The sequence below is a fragment of the Panthera leo genome, chromosome A2 (assembly GCF_018350215.1).
Source record: "Panthera leo isolate Ple1 chromosome A2, P.leo_Ple1_pat1.1, whole genome shotgun sequence".
Lineage (NCBI taxonomy): Eukaryota > Metazoa > Chordata > Mammalia > Carnivora > Felidae > Panthera > Panthera leo.
Window position 1 is genome coordinate 110445197 of NC_056680.1, and position 23387 is coordinate 110468583.

The following is a 23387-nucleotide window of genomic DNA, read 5'->3' on the forward strand; positions in this document are numbered from 1 at the left end:
TGCACACAGGATTCTTTAGTGTAGTAGTAGCAGCAGCAGTAGTATATTAGCGTTAGTACTTTGTTAAAGCCTCATTCTGGAAGTTCTTCTCAAAAGAGTTTAAGGTACCGAATTTCACTTTGAAAGAAGTATTTCTTAGAGAATGCCGTCACAGTCAATGCAGTAAAGTAATAGGGAAGACTGCCAAGTCTGATTTTCAATGACTCTATACTGATTTCACTGACTAACCTGTGCCTGCCCATCTTGCTACACCACAGGTTCCTCTCTAAGCTCTACTCCCATGCCACCCCCCAAAAATAATCCAGAAGCTAAAGGTCGATATGGACCCTAAGAACCCAGTTCCATCACCATATCTGGTGATTGCTTGAGCCCAAGATGCACCATGTTACAGAGATGTGTTTTTCTGCTTGATCACTTTTTTTCTACAAGCCCTCACACTCAGGACACTAACCCCCTTGAAAAAACAAATCACTGGCTATGGTTTCTGCTGTCCTTTTTCAACTCTTCAGGCTAAGTTTGCTGTAACAAGCAGGATGAGCTTTTGTGCCTTTTGTGAAGATAGAAGTAAAAACTATTAAATGCGGCTTGCAATTATGCCTATTAAAATATTAAACACACACTCATGCACGCACACACACACACACAGACACACACACACACCACTGAAAGTTTTGTCTCACATGTCCTGAAATATAATACCTTGACATTAATAGCCATGCTTGGCTTCTTAAATACCTCATATATATGTACAGCAGTAATGGACACAGTAGAACTCGGGCTAACAAAGCTAAACAGTTATAATTGAATTCCTTACTTTGATTGGAAGAGAGGCCACAGGCCTTATAGAAATTCATTTCTTTACTTCACTTGAATGTTTTGTGCATGCATAACTCAAAAGTTCAGCTGCTTCAATCTGTGGTTCAAAATCACATGGGTAACATGTGAATGGAAATAAACCCTGTAGGTAAAAGAAAGAGGAATTTGGATAGAGATCAAACATTAGCTTCATTCCATTCTTTCCTTCCACTTTTTACTATCCCATCTAAATTTGGTATTTTATGGGACTTTTTTTTTATTTCCAGAGGAAAAAGTGAACTTAAATCAGATTTGAGATTTTCTCTCTTTCTCTCTTTTTCCAAATCCATGTGATTTGATCTGCTCAGTAATGACTTTAGATAATTCTCAATTGTTAGGAACCTTTAGTATAAAAGATATAACATACTGGCTTGATTTATTATTATGTGTTTTTAAGCTCTCACTATAGCCCTGGGTTAGGTTATAGAAAAAGCTGTTCTGATTATTTCACAATATTATTAGCAGAAATATTTACCTTTTTGCCTGTATGTAAGTATTGTATTTCTTTTTTATTTTCTAGATTGGAAGTCGTTACTATGTGCTATTAACTTTGAACATTTCTAAGCATTAGGGATCAGAACTTTGCATCACATTTTCTGAAGGCTTAGCATTCTTTTTATAGTAGTCAGGTAAGAAGGTAGAGTTTAGTGTGGCCATCCTCATTTCTAAGTGACCTGTGGAAAAACTCTTATTGGTACCGTAATGCGGTCCGTAAGAAGTGAAAAATATTGCAGTGCTTGAAAACAGTTTTTATTTAATTTTAAAATACTTTTTAGAATAATTTCTGCCAACTATTTAGCAACATATAGTAATTATAAAATTACTATTGTGACTTCTATCAGAGTAGTAGCTAAGTGGATAGAATCAACAATGAAGTGCTTCAAGGTAATGGGGGAAGTGAACTCATCTTATTCATGGCTAACCTCAAGTGCTAGACCAGAACTGAAATTCTAGACGGTTATGGTTTATTGGGTAGATATCTCAGTGCATTCCAAGGATGAAGATGATATTTTTCTGTTGTTCCAAAATGGAAGCAACATACTTTGGTTTGGGGTCTCATTGTTTCACAACTTTATAGGCTTTCATTTAGTTCTACCAACTTTATTCTGAGAATTTCCTTTCTTTTCAAACAAAACCCCACAATGCTTAAGAATAGAAGTCAGGCTTATAAGTATCCCAGGCAGGCTTGCAGAGCATGCACTTCCATATTCAAGATTATTCTTTCAAGTTCTTATGGATGTAGAAATATTCTAAATATTGTAAGTACTATATGAATGAGGAAAAATGAAATAATGTCCTTTGTACTTTAGAATGGATAATGCAAGAAGCTAAAAATTGAATTAATGTAAACATGGAAAAATTGATGACAATACTATAAAGACAAAAAAGATCATTGGTTTGCAAGTGTTGAAGGGTGAATAGGAAGAATAAATAGGTTGACAACAAGGGCTTTTTAGGGCAGTGAAACTATTCTAAATGATACTATAATGGTAGATACATGCCATTATGCATTTGTCAATACTCACAGAACCATACAGCACAAAGCGTGAATCCTAACCGTTGACTTTTATTAACAATAATATATCAACACTGGCTTATCAATTATAGAAAATATACCACACTAACAATGCAAGATGTTAGTTATAGAGGAAATGATAGCAAAGGGGTGGGATAGTATAGTTGAATGCTCTGTACTTTCTGCTCAATTTTTCTTTAAATCCAAACTGCTTTAAAAAATAAAGCCTGTTAATTATTAAAAATATAATTGATTTAAAACTAAAATTTTTATTCCTTACAAGTTCTTAAACCATATTTTAAAAATGAAATGCCATATTGAGCACATGGTTTTATTTCTTTTCATTTATCTTATTTTTTTGCAATTGTCCTTAAAATTGGACAGGTTGGATACAATGTTACATTTTTTTTATGTTGAATGAGAGACATTTACATCTGGCATTATGAGAGTCTATACATCCTGAAACACTTCTACATGAAAATATCAAAACTACTTTTTAAAACTATGAATGATTTCCAAAAAGATGAAGGAAGGTGAGCAAATACTATAGCTGTTGGCTAACCTGGGCTATCCCAAATTCTCCAGCTGGATAGAGCTTGAACATTAATAGACTACTACATACTGGGAAAGGGAGTCAAAGTCTTGGGCCTCTGAAGGGAGAGGTTTTTATTGGAGACCAACATAAAGGTAGGAGAAAGGGCCAACTGTAAGAAAAAGGGTGAATGGAAGAGGAAATTCTGATGAAGAAAACTATAAGTCTATCTTAGCTAGGGCTATACTGGAGGAAATTTCAAAAGAAATAAAAAGGGAAAAACTATTTTTTTTCCATGAGAATTTGTAATCAAGTTTTGGAGTCCACATTTACAATAATTGTGCATTAAAAAAGAGTCCCTTTAATCTAAGAATTTAAAATTGATCCTAGCTGATGGTATCCCAGCCATCCAGTAGAAGCAAACAAAATCACACTCAACCCACGTTTCAAAAATAAATATCAAGTTCAATTAAGGCTTCAAAAACTTCTCACATAGGAAGTTCCAGTGTATATGGGCTCAAAAAAAAACAAAAACAAAAACAAAAACACCTCAAAACACAGAAGAGAGAGAATTAAGACAATGAGGGTGAATCATCAGAAAAATAAATAGTAAGACGAGGCTCTAAAGACTTTGAATAACAGATACAGGATATATAATAATAATGGGTAAAGAAATAGAATGAAGAAATGAGCAAAGACTAACAAACTATAAAAGGAACTAAGAAGTTATGAAATCTAACCAAATAGGACATCTGTAATTGAACAACATAATCACTGAAATGAAAATACCAGTATAAATGTTAAACAGCAGGTTAGACACATCTGGAAAAAGAAAGGCTAGAAAGTAGATCTAAAATTAAAATACCTCTAATGCAGGACAGAAAGAGACATACACAATATGAAAGAAACCTTACGAGACATTGAGGATATAATGACAGTAACCACATATATCTAATTGGAATTCCAAAATAGGAAAATAAATAACATTATTTCAATAAATTTGAACAATTAAATTTCTAGAAAAATGTAACTTATGAAGATATAGAAAGCATGAGTAGCCCTATAATCTCCAAAAAATTTTTTTCAATAGTTAAAAATCTTCCTCAAAGAAAACACAAAACTCAAATGGTTTTACGGAAGATTTCTACCCAACTTTCTAGAATGAGATCATGGAAAAAGGGGGTCCCAACCACATCAAAATTCAACATGGTCAATACAGGAGTGCAAAATTATAGATTAACCCCATTCATGAACATAGGTGAAAAAATCCTACCCAAATCACTAGCAAAACAAATCCAGCTGTGTACAAAACAGATAATTACATCATAACCAAGTTTATTTTGCTTTATAAATTTAATCATGGCTTAATATTAATAATATTAATGTTACAACACTATGAAATTATAGGAGAAAAACATCTCATTGTGGTGTAAATAATTTAACACCTATTTGTAATAAAAACTTTAATTCAAAGTAGAAATAGAAAGGTCCTTCCTGAAACTGAATGAAACCGCAATACGATGCCATGATTCATTCACTTATTTGGTAAGTTATACCAAATATTGGCAAAGATGTGACTGAACTAGAATTTTTATATACACTGCTTCTCAGAGTGGGGATTGATTATATAACATTTTACAAATAATCTGGTATTATTTAGCAGATTTTAAGCCATAGAGATTTCACTCCACTGTTGCACATGTGAACCACAAGAGTGATATAAGAACATTCATGGAGGCATTGTTTGTAATAATAAAACACTGGGGTGTTGTAATAACAAAAATGCTAATATCTGTCATCAGGAGATTGGGTAAATGAATTCTTGTATATGCATAATATGACCTACTGGACAGCAAAGAGTTATAGCTACATTTGTCAACAGAGATGAGCTAAGAAGATATTGTATAAAAAGAGCAAGTTGTGAAAATAGAAAACCGCTTTTATAAAGTAAAAAAAAAAAAAACACAAAAAAAGCAAAAGCATTATCACCACAAATTCATGGTCCTGATTTCCCAGAAGAAGAGGAGGGATGTTAATACAATACACAAGAAGCTTCAAAAGTATTATTAACATTATTTTCCTTAAACTAGAAAGTGAGTGAACAGATGTTTTGCACATCATTATACTTTATAATATAGAGAGATGTTATTTTTTTAAATTTATTAACTATGTAATCAAATTAATTGATTAATCATAATCAAAGGGATGTCTATAAAATCTAACATAGTTAATTTGAGGTGATATGAAAAAATTTCCTTTTATATAATAAAGTAAAAGCAGATGATGGAAACAATAAACAGAAGTCCAGCAAATGAGATTATTGACCTTATTTACACTTGCCAAATGCTATTCAAATTTTTTATGCAGGTACATATAGAATGTGTTATGAAAGGCAGTACTGTGCACTGGTGAGCAACCAGACTGATTGCTGTAAATTTTGGTTGTGGTACTTCTTAGCTGTTGGATCTTGGATTTTGGTTCCCTCATATATAAAATATAGATAATAATAGCACCTAGTTTATCAAATTATTATAAGTATTAAATGAGTTAGTCCATGGAAAGTGCTGAGAAAGGAGACACACAGAATAAATGCTCAATCAATATTAGATTCTAGTAATATTCTCTTTTGATTTAATACTCTGAAATGTTGTTTGTGTTATGGTAGGCTTTGGTCATTTGACGAAGCAATTGATGACATTGGCTGATGGACATGTGGTGTTGGCTCTAGAAGGAGGACATGATCTCACAGCCATCTGCGATGCCTCAGAAGCCTGTGTAAATGCCCTTCTAGGAAATGAGGTAAAAATCATTAAAAGTATAGTAGGGTAGGGGTAAAGGACTAGGAAATCATGCATACATAATTTTAATTTTTTTTAATCTCATGTAATCAGAAAGTGCAATGTTGCTCTTACAATTTTAAGAAAGAAGGTAAGCTTTCAGAAGTTTACATGTACTCTTGTTATATGGTATAATTTTTGTCCAGTTAATCCACATAGCCCTTCCCTCAATCAGGTTATTTGCAAGCTTAATAAATAAGTAAAAAATAGGGATGCCTGAGTGGCTCAGTCGGTTGAGTGTCCAACTTCGGCTCAGGTCGTGATCTCATGGTTTGTGGGTTTGAGCCCCACATTGGGCTCTGTGCTGACAGCTCAGAGCCTGGAGCTATTTTGGGTTCTGTGTCTCCCTCTCTCTCTGCCCCTCCCCCACTCATGCTCTGTCTGTCTCTGTCTCTCTCTCTCTCTCTCAAAAATAAATAAACATTAAAATTTTTTTTTATAACTACAAATAACCCTTGGGAAGAGAAATGCTTTGTATACTGACACAACTAAATACGCAGTGAAATACTGAAAAAGAAATAAAGAAAATTTCTCTTGAAATTTTCCATAGGATTGTGTCAGTTCAAGTGAGAAAATAAAGCTTCTTAAAAATTTTTCAGCTTTATTGAGATATAATTGGCAAACAAAACTGTAATACATTTAAAGTATACAGTGTGGGGGCGCCTGGGTGGCTCAGTCGGTTGGGCATCCGACTTCACCTCAGGTCGCGATCTCGCGGTCCGTGAGTTCAAGCCCCGCATCGGGCTCTGGGCTGATGGCTCAGAGCCTGGAGCCTGTTTCAGATTCTGTGTCTCCCTCTCTCTCTGCCCCTCCCCCGTTCATGCTCTGTCTCTCTCTCTCTCAAAAATAAATAAACATTAAAAAAAAAATTAAAAGGCAAGTACTATTACTTCAAAAAAATATATACAGTGTGATGATTTGATATATGTATACATTATGAAATGATTCCCTCCATGAAATTAATTTAGCACATTTCATTACCTCACATACTTACTTTCTGGTTTTGTTTGTTTGGTGAGAACACTGAAGTTCTACTTTCTTAACAAATTTTAATTATATAATACATTATTATGAACTATAGTCATCATCTAATACATTAGATCCTCATTCCTTATTCATTTTGTAACTGAAAGTTTAAAACCATTTACTAAACTCTGCCTGTTCTCCCCATCCCTCTGGCCCCTGGCAACCACTATTCTCTGACTCTATGAGTTCAACTACTGTTTTTTTTTGCGGGGGGAGGTCTACATAAGTGATACCATACAATATTTTTTTCTATGTCCAATTTATTTCACCTAGTATAATGCCCTCCAGTTTTAACCATTTTGTCAAAAATGACAAATTATCTTCTTTTTAAAAAATTAAATAATATTCTATCATATGCAGATATAAATGCCACATTTTTCCACTTATCTGTTGATGGACTTTTAGGTTGTTTTTGTACCTTGACTATCATAAATAATTCTGCAGTAAACATTGGAGTACAGATATCTCTTCAAGGTAGTGATTTTGTTTCCTTTGGTTGTATACCCAGAAGTGAGTTTGCTGGATCATGTGGTAGTTTTAGTTTCTTGAGGAATCTCCTACTGTTTTCCATAGTGGCTATACATCATACCTTCCCAAAAACAGTGCACAAAGCTTACCTGCTCTCCACATCCTCACCAGCATTTATCTCTTTTCTCTTTGTTAATGCATGAGGTAATATCTCATTGTGGTTTTGATTTGCATTTTCCTGATGATTAGTGATATTGAGCACCTCTTCATATACATGTTGGCCATTTATTTATATGTCTTCTTTGGAAAAAACATCTAATTAGATTCTCTGCCCATTTTAATTGATTTATTTGGGGTTTTGCCTTTGTTTTTTGTTTTTTGGGTTTTTTTGCTATTGACTTGTATGAGTTCTTTGTATATTTTAGATATTAACCTCTCATTGGACACATGGTTTGCAAATATTTTCTCCCATTCCATAGGTTACCTTTTCATTTTATTTACCCTTGCTGAGCAAAAGCTTTTAAGCTTGGTGTAGTCACACCATCTGTTTGTTTGTTCATTGGCTTCCTTTTGTTGCCTTTACTTTTGGTGTCAGATCCAAAAAAAACATTACCAAGGCCAATGTCAAGGAGATTATCCCCTAAGTTTTCCCCTAAGAGTTTATGGCTTCAAATCTTGCATTTAAGTTTTTAATCCATTTTAAATTTATTTTTGTGTATGATATAAGATAGGGGTCCAGTTTTACTCTTCTGTGTATGGCTGTTCAGTTTTACCAATACCATATATTGAAGAGACTATTCCTTCCCCATTGTATATTCCCAGATATTTAGTTACAGATTAATTTACCACATGTGCATGAGTTTACTTTGGGCCCTCTCTTCTGTTCCATTAATCTGTGTATGTGTTTCTAATGCTAGTAGCATTGATTACTTACAGTATACTCGAAATCAAGAAGTATAGTGACTCCAGCATTATTATTCTTTCTCAAGATTTCTTCATCTCTCTGGGGTCTTTGTGATTTCATATGAGTTTTAGGATTGTTTTTTTCTATTGTAAAAAATGCCTTTTGATAAGGGTTTCATTGAATCCATAGATTGCTTTGAGCAGTATGAACATTTTAATAATATTAACTCTTATCCATGAGCGTGGGATATCTTTCCATTTATTTGTGTCTTCTTCAATTTCTTTCATCAATATCTTACAGTTTTTGGTGTATACACCTTTCCTTGGATACATTTATCTCTGAGTGTTTTATTGTTTGTGATGCCATTGCAAATGGGATTGTTGTATTTCTTCTTCAGATAGTTCATTGTTAGTATATAAAATCTGATTTTTTAATGTTGATTTGCATCCTGCAACTTTACTGAATTTATTAATTCTAATAGTTTTATGGTGGAATATTTAGGGTTTTCCATACTTATTGTGTTATCTCTGAGTAGAGACAATTTTACTTCTTCTTTTCCAATTTGGATGCCTTTTATTTCTTTTTCTTGCTTATTTGCTTTTACTATGTTGTAGATTGTAGTTACTATGTTGAATAAAAGTAGCAAAAGTGGGCATCCTTGTCTTTTCTTGATCCTAGAGTATGGTGTTAGCTGTGGGCTTATTATATATACCATTTATTATGTTCAGGTATACTCCTTCTATTCAAAATTTGTTGAGCATTTTTAATCATGAAAGGATGTTGAATTTTGTCAAATGCTTTGTATGAATGTATTGAGATGATCATATGACTTTTATCTTTCATTTTGTTAATGTAATGTATCACAATGTAATTTATCACAACCTATAAAGATAGGTTGTCTGTTGAGATCTTCCTTTTTTTATTGATGTAATCATTTGTCACTATAAATATCCCTCTTAGAACTACTTTTGCTGCATCCCATAAGTTTTGGTGTGTTGTGTTTCCATTTTCTTTTGTCTCAAGAGTTTTTGAAATTTCTCTTTTGATTTCTTTGACCCATTGGTTGTTCAGGAGCATGTGGTTAAATTACCACATATTTGTGAGTTTTCAATATACTTGGAATGCGGGATGATTTCAGTCTTTTAAAATTTGTTAAGACTGGTTTTATGGCCTAATACGTGATTTGTCCTAGAGAATGTCCCATATGTGCTTGAGAAGAATGTATTTGCTGCTGCTATTGGATAAAATGGTTTGTATATGTCTGTTAGGTCCACATGGTCTAACACATAAAGTCTATTGTTTCTATATTGGTTTTCTGTCTGGCTGATCTATCCATTATTGAGAGTGGGGTATTAAAGTCCCCTAATATCATTGTATTTTTGTCTGTTCCTTTCTTTACATCTGTTAATATGTGCTTTATAAGTCTACTTCTTCTATGTTGGGTGCATAAATATGACAATTGTTATATACTCTTGATGAATTGATCCCTTTGTCATCATATAATGACCTTCTTTTTCTCATGTTACAGTTTTTACCTTACAGTTGTTTTTGTTTTTGTTTTTGTTTTCTGATACAAGCAAACCTACCCCTGCTTTCTTCTCATTTTCATTGGCATGGAATATCTTCCTATCTCTTCATTTTCAATCTCTGTGTACTTAAAACTGAAGTGATTCTCCCGTAGGTAGCATATAGTTAGGTCTTATTTTGTATTTATTCAGCCACTCTGTGTTTTTTGATTAAAGAATTTAGTCCAATAAATTTAACTGCATAAATTTATGCAGGCTTCCTTTTGCCATCTTGTTTTTTCTGGCAGTTTTGTAGTTCCTTTCTTCTTTTCATACTGTCTTTCTTCGTGAATTGATGACTTCCTGTAGTGGTATGTTTTAATTTCTCTTTCTTTCTCTTTGCATACTTCTGTAGGCTTTTGCTTTGTCATTACCATGAGACTTGCAAAAATCTTATATGTATAATTGTGTATTTTAAGCTGGTAACATCCTAACTCTAATGTATAACAGAAACTCTACATTTTTAAACTCGCCTCCCATGATTGTTTTTGATATCATAATTTATAGCTTTTTATATTGTGTATTCTTTAACAAGTTATTGTAGTTATAGCTATTTTTAATACTTTTTTCTTTTAACCTTTACACTTGAGTTTTAAGTGATTTCCCTCTGTCATTATAATATTAGAGTATTCTGAATTTAATTATGTATTTGCCTGTATCAGTGAGTTTTATACTTTCATATGTTTTTAGGTTACTAATTAGCATTCTTTCGTTTCAGCTTTGAAGAACTCAATTTAACATCTCTTATAAGGGCAATGTGATGTTATAGTGATGATGAACACTTCCGTTTTTTATTGTAAATTTGTATCTGTCTTTCAATTCTTAATGACAGCTCTGTTGGGTAGAATATTCTTGATCAGCAGTTTTTTTCTTACTGCAATTTGAATATATCGTCCAACTTCTTTCTGGTCATTAAGTATTGTGCTGAAAAATCCATTAATAATCTTAATGAGACTCCCTATCTGTGACAAGTTGCTTTTCTCTTGCTGTTTTTAAGAGTCTCTCTTTGTTTTTAACTTTTGACAACTTCATGTGACTTGGTGTTGATCTCTTTACATCCATCTAATTTGATACTCTTGGGATTTCTATATTTGAATGTCTGTTTCTCTCCCCGGGATAGTTTTTAACCACTATTTCTTCAAACAAGCTTTCTGGCCATTTCTCTTCTCCTTATGGAACTCCTATAATGTATATGTTGATTTGCTTGATGGTGTCCCATAAGTCCTTTAAGCTATCTTTACTGTTTGCATCCTTTTTTTTTTCTTTTTGCTTTTTTGACTGGGTGAATTTCACTGCCCTGTCTTTCAGTTCACTGATCTTTTCTTCCATTTGATCTAGTCTGCTCTTGAATATTTCTGTTGATCTTCTATGATCACTTTGTTCATGTGTTGTTGTCCTCACTTCAATGACCATTTTCACAGCTGTTATTTTGAATATTCTGTGGGGTAAATCTTATCTCCATTTCATTAAGATCAGTTTCTCGAGTTTGTCTTCTTTTGTTTATAATATATTACCCTGTTTCTTCCTTTTCTTTAACTCTCTTTGTTGGTTTCTGCACATGAGGTAAAACGTCCACCTCTCCTAGTCTTGACAGAATGGTCTCTTCTAGGAGATGAACTTCATCAATCAGCTCAGCCCAAGGTCCTTGTTACTTCTTAAGCCTTTGTGATTGTTCAAGCCACACTCTTTGTTGTTAGTGGCTCCCCTTAGTTGACAATATGCCAAGATCTATCATTGTCCCTAAGGTGAGGATCACAGTCAGCACCTACATTTAGGTTAAATAGAAGCTAGATCCATAGATAGCAGCTGGGAAATTGTGTAGTCAAACCCCTTCCAGGGAGACACTGTGAAATGAACATTTTTGTCTGTTCTCTCTGTGCTGAGCCTGGGTGTATAGACATGGGGGTGGAGATGGGCAGTGCTCCTATGCCTATTTAAAAACTCCTTATTTGTTTGCTGTAGTCCCCAGGGACTCATGAACACAGGTACTCTTTGCTCTCAGAGCTACATGATTTAGGGGCCCATTATTTGGGTGAGAGCCATAAAAGTTGGGGTGCTAGATGTGTGAATAGACTCCTTCCAGAGAGATAATGGTTACTTGGTTTTATTGCGGGAGGGAACCAGAGGGAGAAGGCAGGAGAAATGCCTAACCAGCATTTTTAGGCTCTAGGGAGAATCACACTCAGCACATTGATGTGTGCTAATTAGAAATCAGATTCCTCAGGTAGCAATTTATAAAGTGTGTGGTCAAGATATTTCCAAGAAAAATGGGGAGATGGGAGATTTTTTGCGTGCTCTCTCTGTGCTGAGCCTTGGGGTATAGCTCTTCTCCCACACCTAAGAAATGTTATTTGTTTGCCGTATCCTGTGGGACTCATAAACACAAGCCCTGTTGGCGTTCAGAGCTACATGTTTGGGGACCCCATTCTATAGGTGGGAGCCTTAAAAGTTGGGGTTTTTGATGTGTGGTCCAAACCACTTATTTTTCAGGAAAAGCTGGGATTTGGGGGTTCCCTCCCAATTGTATGGTGCTGTGTTGGTCGTGGGGTTTATGGTGAAGGATTATCTCAGTCTTTCCTACCCATTTTGATGGGGTATTTTCTCATTTGGTCAATGCATAGGAGTCACACAGCTAGTTTCTGGATTTCTCTCAGAGGGAATTGTTCCATGTACAGATGTACATTTGATGCATCCATGGAATGATGGGAAATTTAGGAGTCTCCTATATCACCATTTGGTCTGGAGTTTTAAAAACCTTGACAACCTTTTTCTGTTTATTTATGAATTCTCTAGGCTAAGAGATAGATATTATTCCCATCTTAGAGATGGTGATAATGAGTCTCAAACAGGTTGGAGAAATCCTTTCAAAGTCATGCAGCTAGAATGCATTAGATCCAAATTTTGAACTTGAATTTGCATTGCCAAACATGATTTTTTTTTCTTTCACATTATGTGACTAAATTGCAACATATTTTTCTGATTACTCTGTAGACATCAGATCACATTACCTTTAGGTTCACTTTCAGATTATGGCAAACTTTTGAACTAATTAATTGCAAGTCAACAAATATTTCAGTTTATATATATTCCTTAATGTTACCAATTCTTTTTATTTATAGTGAATGTTTACAAGTGTTAAGACTGTTTTAGGTTTTACTTTCTTTCATGAACTTGTAATGTGACTACTTAAGAAATAAACATATACAAAATATTTTTTTAAATCTGTCATGTATATTACTTTTAACAGTAACTTAAGCTTTTGCCTGTAGTATTTATGAAGGGGAAAAAAGTATTTTCTCATCTGCCTGCTGAACATGCAAGTTTTATTGTCATCATTATCTTACAAGTCTGTAGTGCTTCAACTTGATTATTGTGCCATATTTATTGAGATAAATATGTACATTTTTTTATTTTAAGGAAAATATGAGAAAGAAAGCTTGAGCACTCTTTAAGTCTTTTCTCTATTGTATAATTTTAGATAAGACAATAACCTAAAAGATGTAGCTATCTAATGATTAGTGTTCTTATTAGTAGATTGTTATTTCAGATCACACATAGTTCAGAGTGTCTAATATTTTCTAAATATTAGTCTTTCTGAGTTTCCTATGAACAAATAATGTCAAAAATAATGTTTGGGTGTTTATTGTATTAAAGGTTTATCAGTTAGTGTTGAGCTGCCCTATGCCTACCAGAAAACATATTTTGCATATTCACCTTTAGTCACAGCTTACTTATTTGATTTTAAATGTGGAAACATTTTAGAGAAGCAGACTGGTTTTAATATTTACATTATAAAGGCTTATGCCAGATGTGCAGAAAATCACAGTAGGTTGTGGATTGTGGCTCCATGGATGATTGACCTGCCTAGAAAGAAATGTTACCCAGTTGCAAAAGCCAACTATTTTCCAACTATGTGAAAGGAAATTATGGATTTCACTGGCTCTCTTTGAGCACATCCATTCAAATGAAATTCTGTTTCTTTGTGCTGGTAATCACTACACTTGGCCTACTTTATTCTTCCAAGGGAGGATTACCAATGAGAATGGAATAATTTTTTTTTTTTTTTTTGGTGGTCTCTTTCTTTAAGAGAGGACTCTGTTTCAGAACATATTGAAGTCCATTGTGTGGAGTTAAATGGTTGTGTTTTGTACCTTCCTTCCACTGCTGGACCTTTTGACCAGGATAGGATATCTTTGGTCATTTTATTATACGAGCTATCCCTAGAGATCAAATAGATTGTTTTCATATAGCAATTAGTGACACTAGAACAATGTCCCCTAATTTAAAGTTTGAGATCTATTCGCAAACCTTTCTATACCCTTTCTCTGCATTTTTAGAAAGACCAGGCTTAAGATAGAGGAAAGGATAAAAATGTCATTGGTCAATCTTAAACATGACCATATGGATGTATAGGTACTAAAAATTCCAGTAAACAATGACTGAAATGCTTGTTTTCAGCTATATTAACTCTTTAATCAACTGTAATATCTGGATGTCTTATAGTAAATTTGATTTAGTTATTATAATACCTTAAATATTACCTTGTCTTTTTTCATTGGTTATTTTTAATTGCATAAGCACAATCTAAAATTGGTGTATTATGAGCTAAGGGAAAACAAATTTAAATAATCTCTGGTTTTCTGTACTTTTTCTATTGAGAATTCTTCAGAGTATAAATGAAATTATAAATTTCCCACAAGATTCTTTAAGGGAAACAGATGGATTTGGTGTATTGAACTTTGAAAGGTAAATTTTGGTGTGTCATGTCTATCAGTATGCAGAAGAACAAAGCTTAGGGAAAGAAGGATTTTTTTTAATGAAAAATGGAAGAAAAATACATGTGTGTTGTGCATTATAATTCATTTGAAAAAAGGAAATGAAAACGTAATACTTGAAACAACTTAAGAAACAAAGAGTTCTTCTCACTTTCATTGACAATATAATTTATAATCCAAGGTCTGGCTTTCTATATATTTTTCAGTTCAGAGGTCATCATGACTAACAGCATGACTGCATTGAAGTTTTAGATTTCATTCTTTTAGAAAAAGCAATATATAATAAGGCATATTGCATGTACCTCACCATTTTGAAAAGTGCATACATGTAGTTTTCACAATGGTTTCACATAGTAAAGTCTAGGTAAGAAAATTTTTTAAAAAATCTTTCAGTTACCAATTATTGCAATTTCAAATCCCACTTTCCCTCCAAACTCCCTTTTCAAGTGATTAATAGGGCAATTATAACTTATTATCTGGGATTTCACTTTTACAAATAGCAAAATATAGTAAAGTTTGAGCTTAAAACATTGGCAGAACCTACTTTGGCTTCTCAACACTGAACATGAAATTGAACTCAAATTAGGAAGGTCAAGAAGGGCCTTTTTGAAGGACTCTGCACTTTGTCAGATGTATTTATTCATGTGCAGAGGATTAGAATTCATAAACATTTTGCCAGTTTTTTGAATGCTGTTTCTTTTCCTTGTTGTTCTTGGCCAAGCCATGTCAATACAGCAAAATGCTGCTTCGTATGACTTATTATCAGTAGAATAATATGTATTACATAACCCAAAGGAATTATAAAATCAGCAGGAACTCTTGGCCTGCATCTTAGTGTAAATATATAGATGGGTACCAAAAAACTTGATTTTTAAAAAATTAAGTTATCTGAGTGATGCAACCAAAATAGGTATTTTTCTTTTTAAATATTTTTATGATGAAAGTGATCTAATTAGCAAAATGTCTTTTAGCTCTTCTTTAAAGAAATAGGCACAAGGTCAATCAAAATAATATACTATTGGATTAAAGCTAATTTGAGCATGGTACAGAAAATTCCTTGAGGCAACTGATTTTGAAGACCTACCAGAAATCCATTTTTTTCTTTTTCTTGGCAAAGTTCAGAATTTAGACTTACCAATCCAATCAGTGTATGATGAATATTTTTGAACTTCTTCAATGAAGCACTTAAAAACACTAGCTTGGGGTTTGCAAGAAACAGAAGTGACTATCTAAATGAGAAGAATCCGGTTGCTTGAAATGGCATCAGTGATCCTTATGAAAATAGTTACATCATTTTTAGAATTAGTAATAGAAACATCTGCGAGGTTCTCAGAGAAACTGATTTTGGTACTCTGCATTTGTGCTGGCTAGCAAACAATGGCACAGTTACTTTGAGGCCAGATTTGCCTACTGTTATGCAAAGCCAATTAACAGCACCCTGGGTTGCTTCCCCTGAAAGAAATTTCCCCAAAAGGTGAGAAAAGCTTAAGCCCTTGGCATTCCTATGGAATCTAAAACAAAAACATTGAAAAACTTCAGGCAGGTAAGATAGGAGAGGACATATAGGAGGAAGAGCCTTGGGTAGTAAGTTGAAAACAGGGCCATTAAAAGGCCACCTGTCAAAACAGAATAAATGACAGTTTTAAGCTTGTTAGATTAAAAAAAAAAACAAAAACAAATTGCTGTAGACATGGAAGCTGTTGGGATGATGCTACAGCCTCTGGTATTAAAGGTTCACCATTTATATTTGAGTTTATGGCAATTTTTTTCTTTCTTCTTTTTAAAAAATGTTTTCTTATTTGAGTACAGTTGACAAACAATGTTAACCTTAGTTGCAGGGGTGTAACATAGTGATTCAGCTTCTCTATATGTTATGCTGTGCTCACCACAAGTGGAGCTACTATCTGTCACCATAAAATGCTATCAAAGTATCAATTATAGCTTTTTTTAAAATCTCATTAACTCTTATTAAGGTTTGGCTTTTACTCCTTCCATTGTCCATCCCTTTTTTCCTTCCTTTTTCCCGCCTCTTCTCTCTATCCCTTCTTCCCTCCCTCTCCCCTCTTCCCTCCCTTATTTCTTTTCTCTCTTTCCTTTTTCTTTCTTTTTCTCTTTCTTTCTTTCTTTCTTTCTCTTTCCTTCCTTCCTTCCATCCATCCTTCCTTCCTTCCCTTCCAGTCTTCCTCTTTCTCTCCTTTTCTTTTTCTCCTTTCTCTTCTTCATAATAACTGCTGTCTCCTGTCGAGTAGCCTCAGCTGCTTTCATCTGACTTGGATTTCAGAAACAGTGACTACACTTAGTGGTTGTGTGTTTTCATAATCTTCCCAAGGTGACTTTTTGCTCTAAAGATGCTGAAAAAGTCACTTGGACTGACTGTAGTAGGTGTTGACACCCACCCCTGAGGTGAACTTTTGAGATGGTATTGTGCAAGTTGGTCATCAGGGGTTTGTTTTTTTTAGATTTTGAATAAAGAAGTAGTGTTGCCATCTTTTCATCCTTCAGATTATGTATGACTGACTCCATTGGGGAATTGGTGTGAATCTGGCAAAGCCTGTAAGCTCTTAAATTGTTGGAATTCATGAGTAGAGAAAGGGAGAATTGAATACAGGGACACTGTATGATAATACAGAACAATGTTTTTTCCATGGTTTTCTCTTAGATTATGAAACATATCCATGCTCTGAAAGGGAATGTATGAATAATCTAAAGAGAATAAAAATGTTTTGGAAAATAATATTTGAAGATACTTTCCATTGTAGATATGTTGCATTTCTTGTATTTACAAGGCTTATGAGAAATGGAGCCAAAGTGATAGGTGGATTTTTTTGTTTGTTTATCTTTTTTAGCAAATGCCAAATAAAGGAGAAGTTATCTGGATAATTCAAAACTCCATTGTGTACATCTCACATATTGTTTGTCTGTAGGCTTTTCAGAAGGTGTTAAAAGGAATGTGAGCTGGAAACCTAGATACTTCAGAGGGTTCTGATTACCAATAAAAGAGAGAAAGCATTTCTTTTCAGTGGTGAAACAAACATGTTATGGCATTCATTTATCTGCCCTTTCATTCATTAGTCTTTTATTGGACATATATTTTATTTCCAAAACTTCTAATACAAATAAAAGTAAAAGCAATATAAACAAAATACTTTGGGAATATAATATAGGACCCTTTGTTTTTAACTATGAGGATGGAGAAATATTTTAATAGATATTATAATAGATATTAACCTTTCTTGGACTTGAATAAAAATGAGATTTTGGCAAGCTAAAACCAAAGGAAAGGATTTATCTCTCGTAGTAAAAATACATAGATAAAGACGTTAAGACTTCTTAGAATTGTGGGTGGTTCTGTTTTGGGTTTGTTTGTTTTGGGCACTGGAGAGGCTACTTTGAGTGGAATAAAAGTAAATAATGAGGCTGGATCAGTAGAATGGAATAAGATAAGGAACTGGAATTTCTGTGGAAAATATGGAAGAATTGAACTAATAAGCCCCATGCTGGGGGGTAAAATAATGACAGAACTGTGTATGATTTTTCAAGAAAGCATACTCTTATACAAGAAAAAAAAAAACATTAAGGAGATAATCATCAGGAAGAGTTTTCCCCTGGTTATCAATAAACAAAATAATAGTCTATCAGTGATATGTTAGAGCTGGCTTTCAGTGGCTTGTGAGAGCTAATTGTGTGTGTATCTCTACTCAATCCTGAGTTCAGTGACATCACACTGGTATCTTGAAATAGGCCTTGGTGGGAATATTTTCACCATGGAATTCAGCAAATGCTACAAATTACAGCTATTTCTGTTAAACATTTGCCAGCACACCACTGCTACATGATGTGAAGCAGGTCTTCTTAGCAGAAAATTGACATTTGGAAAAGAGTATAGTACAGATCGCTTTACTAAACAACAACAACAAAAATTTAAGGAAAAGCAGTTTAAAAACATGTAAATTAAAGAAGAGAAAATTTTAAAAACACATGAGTAGGAAGAAAACTAAAGATCAAGGACAGTAAAACAGGAGGACTTACCAAGTATAACTATCAAGTTTAAGCTTATTTGAAAAACAGGGGCAAGGAAACAAGATTTTTGGCATGTAGAATGAACTAAGCCTTCTTTATAAAAATTAATGTCTACACAGTGGACATTGTGTTAGGAAACTACACATAAAGCACTGAGAAAACTTGCTTTCAATGTTATTGAAACTTCATCTTGATATGTACCTTTACATACATAGTTTGAAATGTTTTCTCATTGTATCTATAACCTTATGTCAAGGCTTAAAAATATTGATAGTATAAATTATCCAACTAATTGCATTCTTTATTCTCTTTCCAATAGACTACTATGCCTCCTTTTTACCTTTAAGTTCATTTTTAACTCTTTAGCTAGTTCTTGCTGTAGGTGTTTAAGTATACCATTAAGTCCAAATTTGCTGTGGTTAAGTGTCATAGAAACTGTGGGATACTATTCGGATATGACAGTGAATAGAGGCATCTGTTCATAGTCTTCCTTCTTCCATTCATTAGCTGATATATTTTGTCATGGTAGCTTGGGATGAAATTCAGTAAATAGTGCGATAACATCAGGAATAATCTCAGAATCTAGCCTTCTTGTCCCTTTTATTTTATTCAAGTAATCCTTTAATATTTCATGTGGGCTCCATGGCCATGACTGTACCCTTTGTTTCTTAGTTCTCCTGATATTCTCATAAGACTCATTAGGTTTATATCACTCCTCTTGGCCAGAGATGTTTCTTTATTGCTATGTGATGTCATCCACATGTAGGTAGTGTGCAGGCAGACTCAATCTGAATAATCTCAGTAATCTGTCAGTGTAGTAACTTGATTATCAATGGAATCCATCCTGATTGACTTTTTTTTTCAATCTTTTTGGTCAAAGATTTTAATGACTTCAAATCAATAAAGAGGATTATTTTGAGAATGACTCATGAATCACAATATGGATAAAATTATAACCAGATTTACTTAAGCAATCAAATTAAACATATACAACTAATTGAAGACATCTCCAAGACAATTATTTAAATGAAAGTTGAGTTTTAACTACCATTCCCTCCTCACTAGGGAATTGATAATAGTTCATCAACATGGAAGGTCAGATCTATATGGCAAACTGCTTCCCTTATCCTCTTGGTCTTGATCACTATATTCTTCCAAAGTTTCACAATATTTTTCATCCTGACACTGAACCCTTTCTAAATTTTTTCTGTGTTGCTTTACATGTTATAGTGGGTCTTTCAGTCCCTTTGTAGGTAAATTTGTACCCTGTATCTAAGAATATAACTTATTTTTCCTGAAATACCTACAATCTCACCTTTTTACTTAAATGCACCATAATATGTAGAAAAAATATGGAGTTAAGAAACAGATTTATTCCCCTATTCTTTTATGTCAGAAAACATATTGTCTTTTTAAAATGTTTTTTGATTGTAAAATACAATATTCAGAAAACTGTATAAGGTATGAATGCACAACTCAATGAAATACCACTAATCAAGCACATATATCACCACCAACCAAGTGAAGAAATAAAATAATGTCAGCACTTCAATAGACCCCATATTTTTCTTTTCCAATTAGTACTCCCCTTTTCAACACAAGATTTTAATTTACCAGTTTTTTAACTTTATATAAATGAAATCATACAATATCTATCTCTTTGTATATAACTTCTTTTGCTCAATACATGTTTATGAGATTCATTCATGTTATTGCAGCTAGCTATAGTTCATTCATTTGCATTATTATGTAGTATTATTACACTTCATAAAAGGAATATCTAAGAAAATGCCACACTTTACTTATTCTGGTTTTAATGACTATAGAGAATTTTTCCAGTTTGGGAGCCATTATGTACAATGCTATGATGGACTTCATATATATATATATATATATTTATATTTATATTTATATTTATATTTATATATTTATATTTACATTTATATATTTATATATTTATATATTGATAAATATATATATATGTTTCTTGGTTCATTTCTTTACACATTTCTGTTGACTATATATCTAAAAGTGGTACTGCTGGGATGTGGGATTTGTATGTGTTTAGTCTTTGTAGATAATAACAAACTTTTCTAGAGTGGTTGTCACAATTCATATTTACCAACAGCATGTGACTGTTTCCATTGTTTTACATACTTCCAGCATTTGGTATTGTCAGTCTTTTAAAATTGTTAGACATTCTGTTGTATGTGTAATAGTTTATCCTCATGGTTATGTCTTGCCAAAATACTAATGAAGAAGTAAAGCAGATCTTCATCTACTTTTTGATTATGTGTATATTCCGTTTTTGAAGTACCTTTTGTCCACTTTCAGATTGTCATTTTTCTTACTGATTTGAGCAGTTGTTTATGGATTCTACAGTTGGTTTCATGTGGTGAAATACCTTGTCTATTTACCCTTGTAATTGTGCCCTTTGAAAAATAAAAATAATTTTTAATGTCTAATCTGTCATTTCCTTTATGGTTAGCTCTTTTGTATTCTTTCAAAGTTTTCTTTGTGTATAGCCAAAGCTGTGTAAATACTCTCCTTTTTCTTTCCTTAAAGCTTTATTTTTGACTTCAACATTTAGCTGCATAGTCCATCGGGAATTGAACGTCTATATAGCACGAAGTAGAAGTTAAATTTGTGTGTGTGTGTGTGTTTTTAATGTGAATTAAAAGTTGATCCTGCACCGTTTATTGAAAAGACCATCTATTCCTTATGGCTGAGCATTAGTATCTTGTCTGTGTCTTCATAGAGATGCTATTGTATTCCACAGGTCTGTTTGTCTATCCTTTTGACAGTACTATACTGCCTTCACTACTATAGTTTTATAAGAAATCTTGATATCTGGTAGAACAAATCTCACATTTATTTTTTGTTTTCAAGACAGTCGTGGCTACATTTGTCCCTTCTGTGTTTTTATATAAAATTTTAGAATCAGCTTGTGCAGTTCCACAAAAGACATAAATGGATTTTGTTTGCCAATAAGAACAAAAGATTATCACATTATAATAAAAAAGTGCTATTTAAAAAGGAACACTTGTTATAATATAATAATAAAGTTTAAATATAAAAAGAAAAATTAAACTACAGAAATTAACTGAAATAAAGCTTGTGTGGCTATATTAATATCAGGTAAAGTGGACTTTAAGACAAAAAAATGAAGTAGAGATAGAGATGCTTCATGGTAGTAAAATATTCTATTAACTGAGAAGATGAAATAATTCAAAAGTAATGTATCTAACAATTCAGGTTCAAAACATATCAGGCAAAAATTGAAAAAAGCAAATGGAAAAATAATCAAAACCAGAATCATAATGACATTTTAATATACTTCTCTGAAACTGATTGAGAAAGAAGATAATAAAAGAGGGTGTTATGTAGATTTAAATACTTTCATAAACTTGCCCTAATTGAAATATATATAATAGGCCATACCCAATAATTGCAGAAAATCATTCTTTTCAAGGACACCTTTAATGTTTTCAAGAACAAACCATATTTGGGGACATAAAGCAAATTTCAATAAATTTCAATTGGATTCATATAGACTATAACTTCTTACCATAGTGAAATTAAACCAGAATCAATATTACATAATACAAACAAATGGAAACACAATCCATGGTTATGGATTAGAAGACCTGATATTGTTAAAATGTTCATACTTCCCAAAGTGCATATTCAGTGCAATCCATATCAAAATCCCAATGGCATATTTTACAGGAATAGAAAAAAAATAATTCATATGAAACCACAACAGACCATAAATAAACAAATCAGTCGTAAAAAAAGAAGAACAAAGCTGGAGTCTTCACACCTCCTGATTTCAAAATAGATTACACAGGTTGGTAATTAAAATAGTATGACAATGCCATAAAGGTAGACTTGGAGACCAAGAGAAAGCACATAAATAAATCTACAGACCTACATGGTTAACTGATTCATACATATACGGTCCCAAGAATACATATTGGAGAAAGTGAATCTCTTGAACAAATGGTGGGAAAACTGATATGTATTTATAAAAGAATGAAACTGGACCCTTATCTTATCTCATATACAAAAATAAACTCAAAATGTATTAAGATTTGAATGTAAAACCCAAAACTGTGAAACTCCTAAAAGAAACCAGGGAAAGTTTCATGACTTTGGTCTTGACAGTGATTTCCTGGATATGACACCAAAAGCACTGGCAACAAAACCGAGAATAAACAAGACTATCAGATTAAAAAGCTGTACAGCAAAAGAAACAATCAACAGAGTGTAAAGGCAATCTATGGAATTGGAAAAAATATTTGCAAACCATATATCTGATAAGGCATCTAAAAAATATAACAACTTTTAACACTATGGACTAAGGACTTGAACAGAAATTTCTCCAAAGAAGACATATACTGGCCACAAAGTATATGAAAAAATGTTTAATGTCACTAATCATCAAGAAATGCAAGTCAAAACCACACGGAGATGTCACCTCACATCTGTCAGTATGACTGTTATCAAAAATGGCACAAAGATGAGTGTTGGCAAGGACGTGGAGAAATTAGAACCCTTGCATGCTATTGGTGGGAATACAGAATGGTACAACTGCTCTAGAAAACAGTATACAGGGCCCTCAAAAAGTTAAATATAAAACTGCTGTATGATACAGCAAGATCAGGATCTTGAGGAGATAATAGCCCTCCCATAATCATTGCAGCACTACTTACCAAGGACAAGATGTGGACACAGGCTAAATGTTTACTGAAAGATGAATGAATAAGAAAATGTGGTAAATACATATTATGGAATACTATACAGCCTTTAAAAGGAAAGAAATTTTGCAATATGTGAAACATGAATGAATCTTGAAGACATTATGCTAAGTGAAACAGTCCATTCGC

At 33.1% G+C, this 23387-nt stretch overlaps 1 protein-coding gene across 2 annotated transcripts in view; it reads left to right on the forward strand.

Moving 5' to 3' along the window:
- The window catches only part of HDAC9 (histone deacetylase 9), a 957815-nt gene that overhangs the window by 877624 nt on the left and 56804 nt on the right, over window positions 1-23387 (forward strand). For both annotated transcript variants that reach the window (XM_042919682.1, XM_042919691.1), the window contains exon 25: window positions 5569-5702. In XM_042919682.1, coding sequence (XP_042775616.1) covers window positions 5569-5702 — 134 coding nt within the window. The remainder of the gene's footprint in view (window positions 1-5568; window positions 5703-23387) is intronic.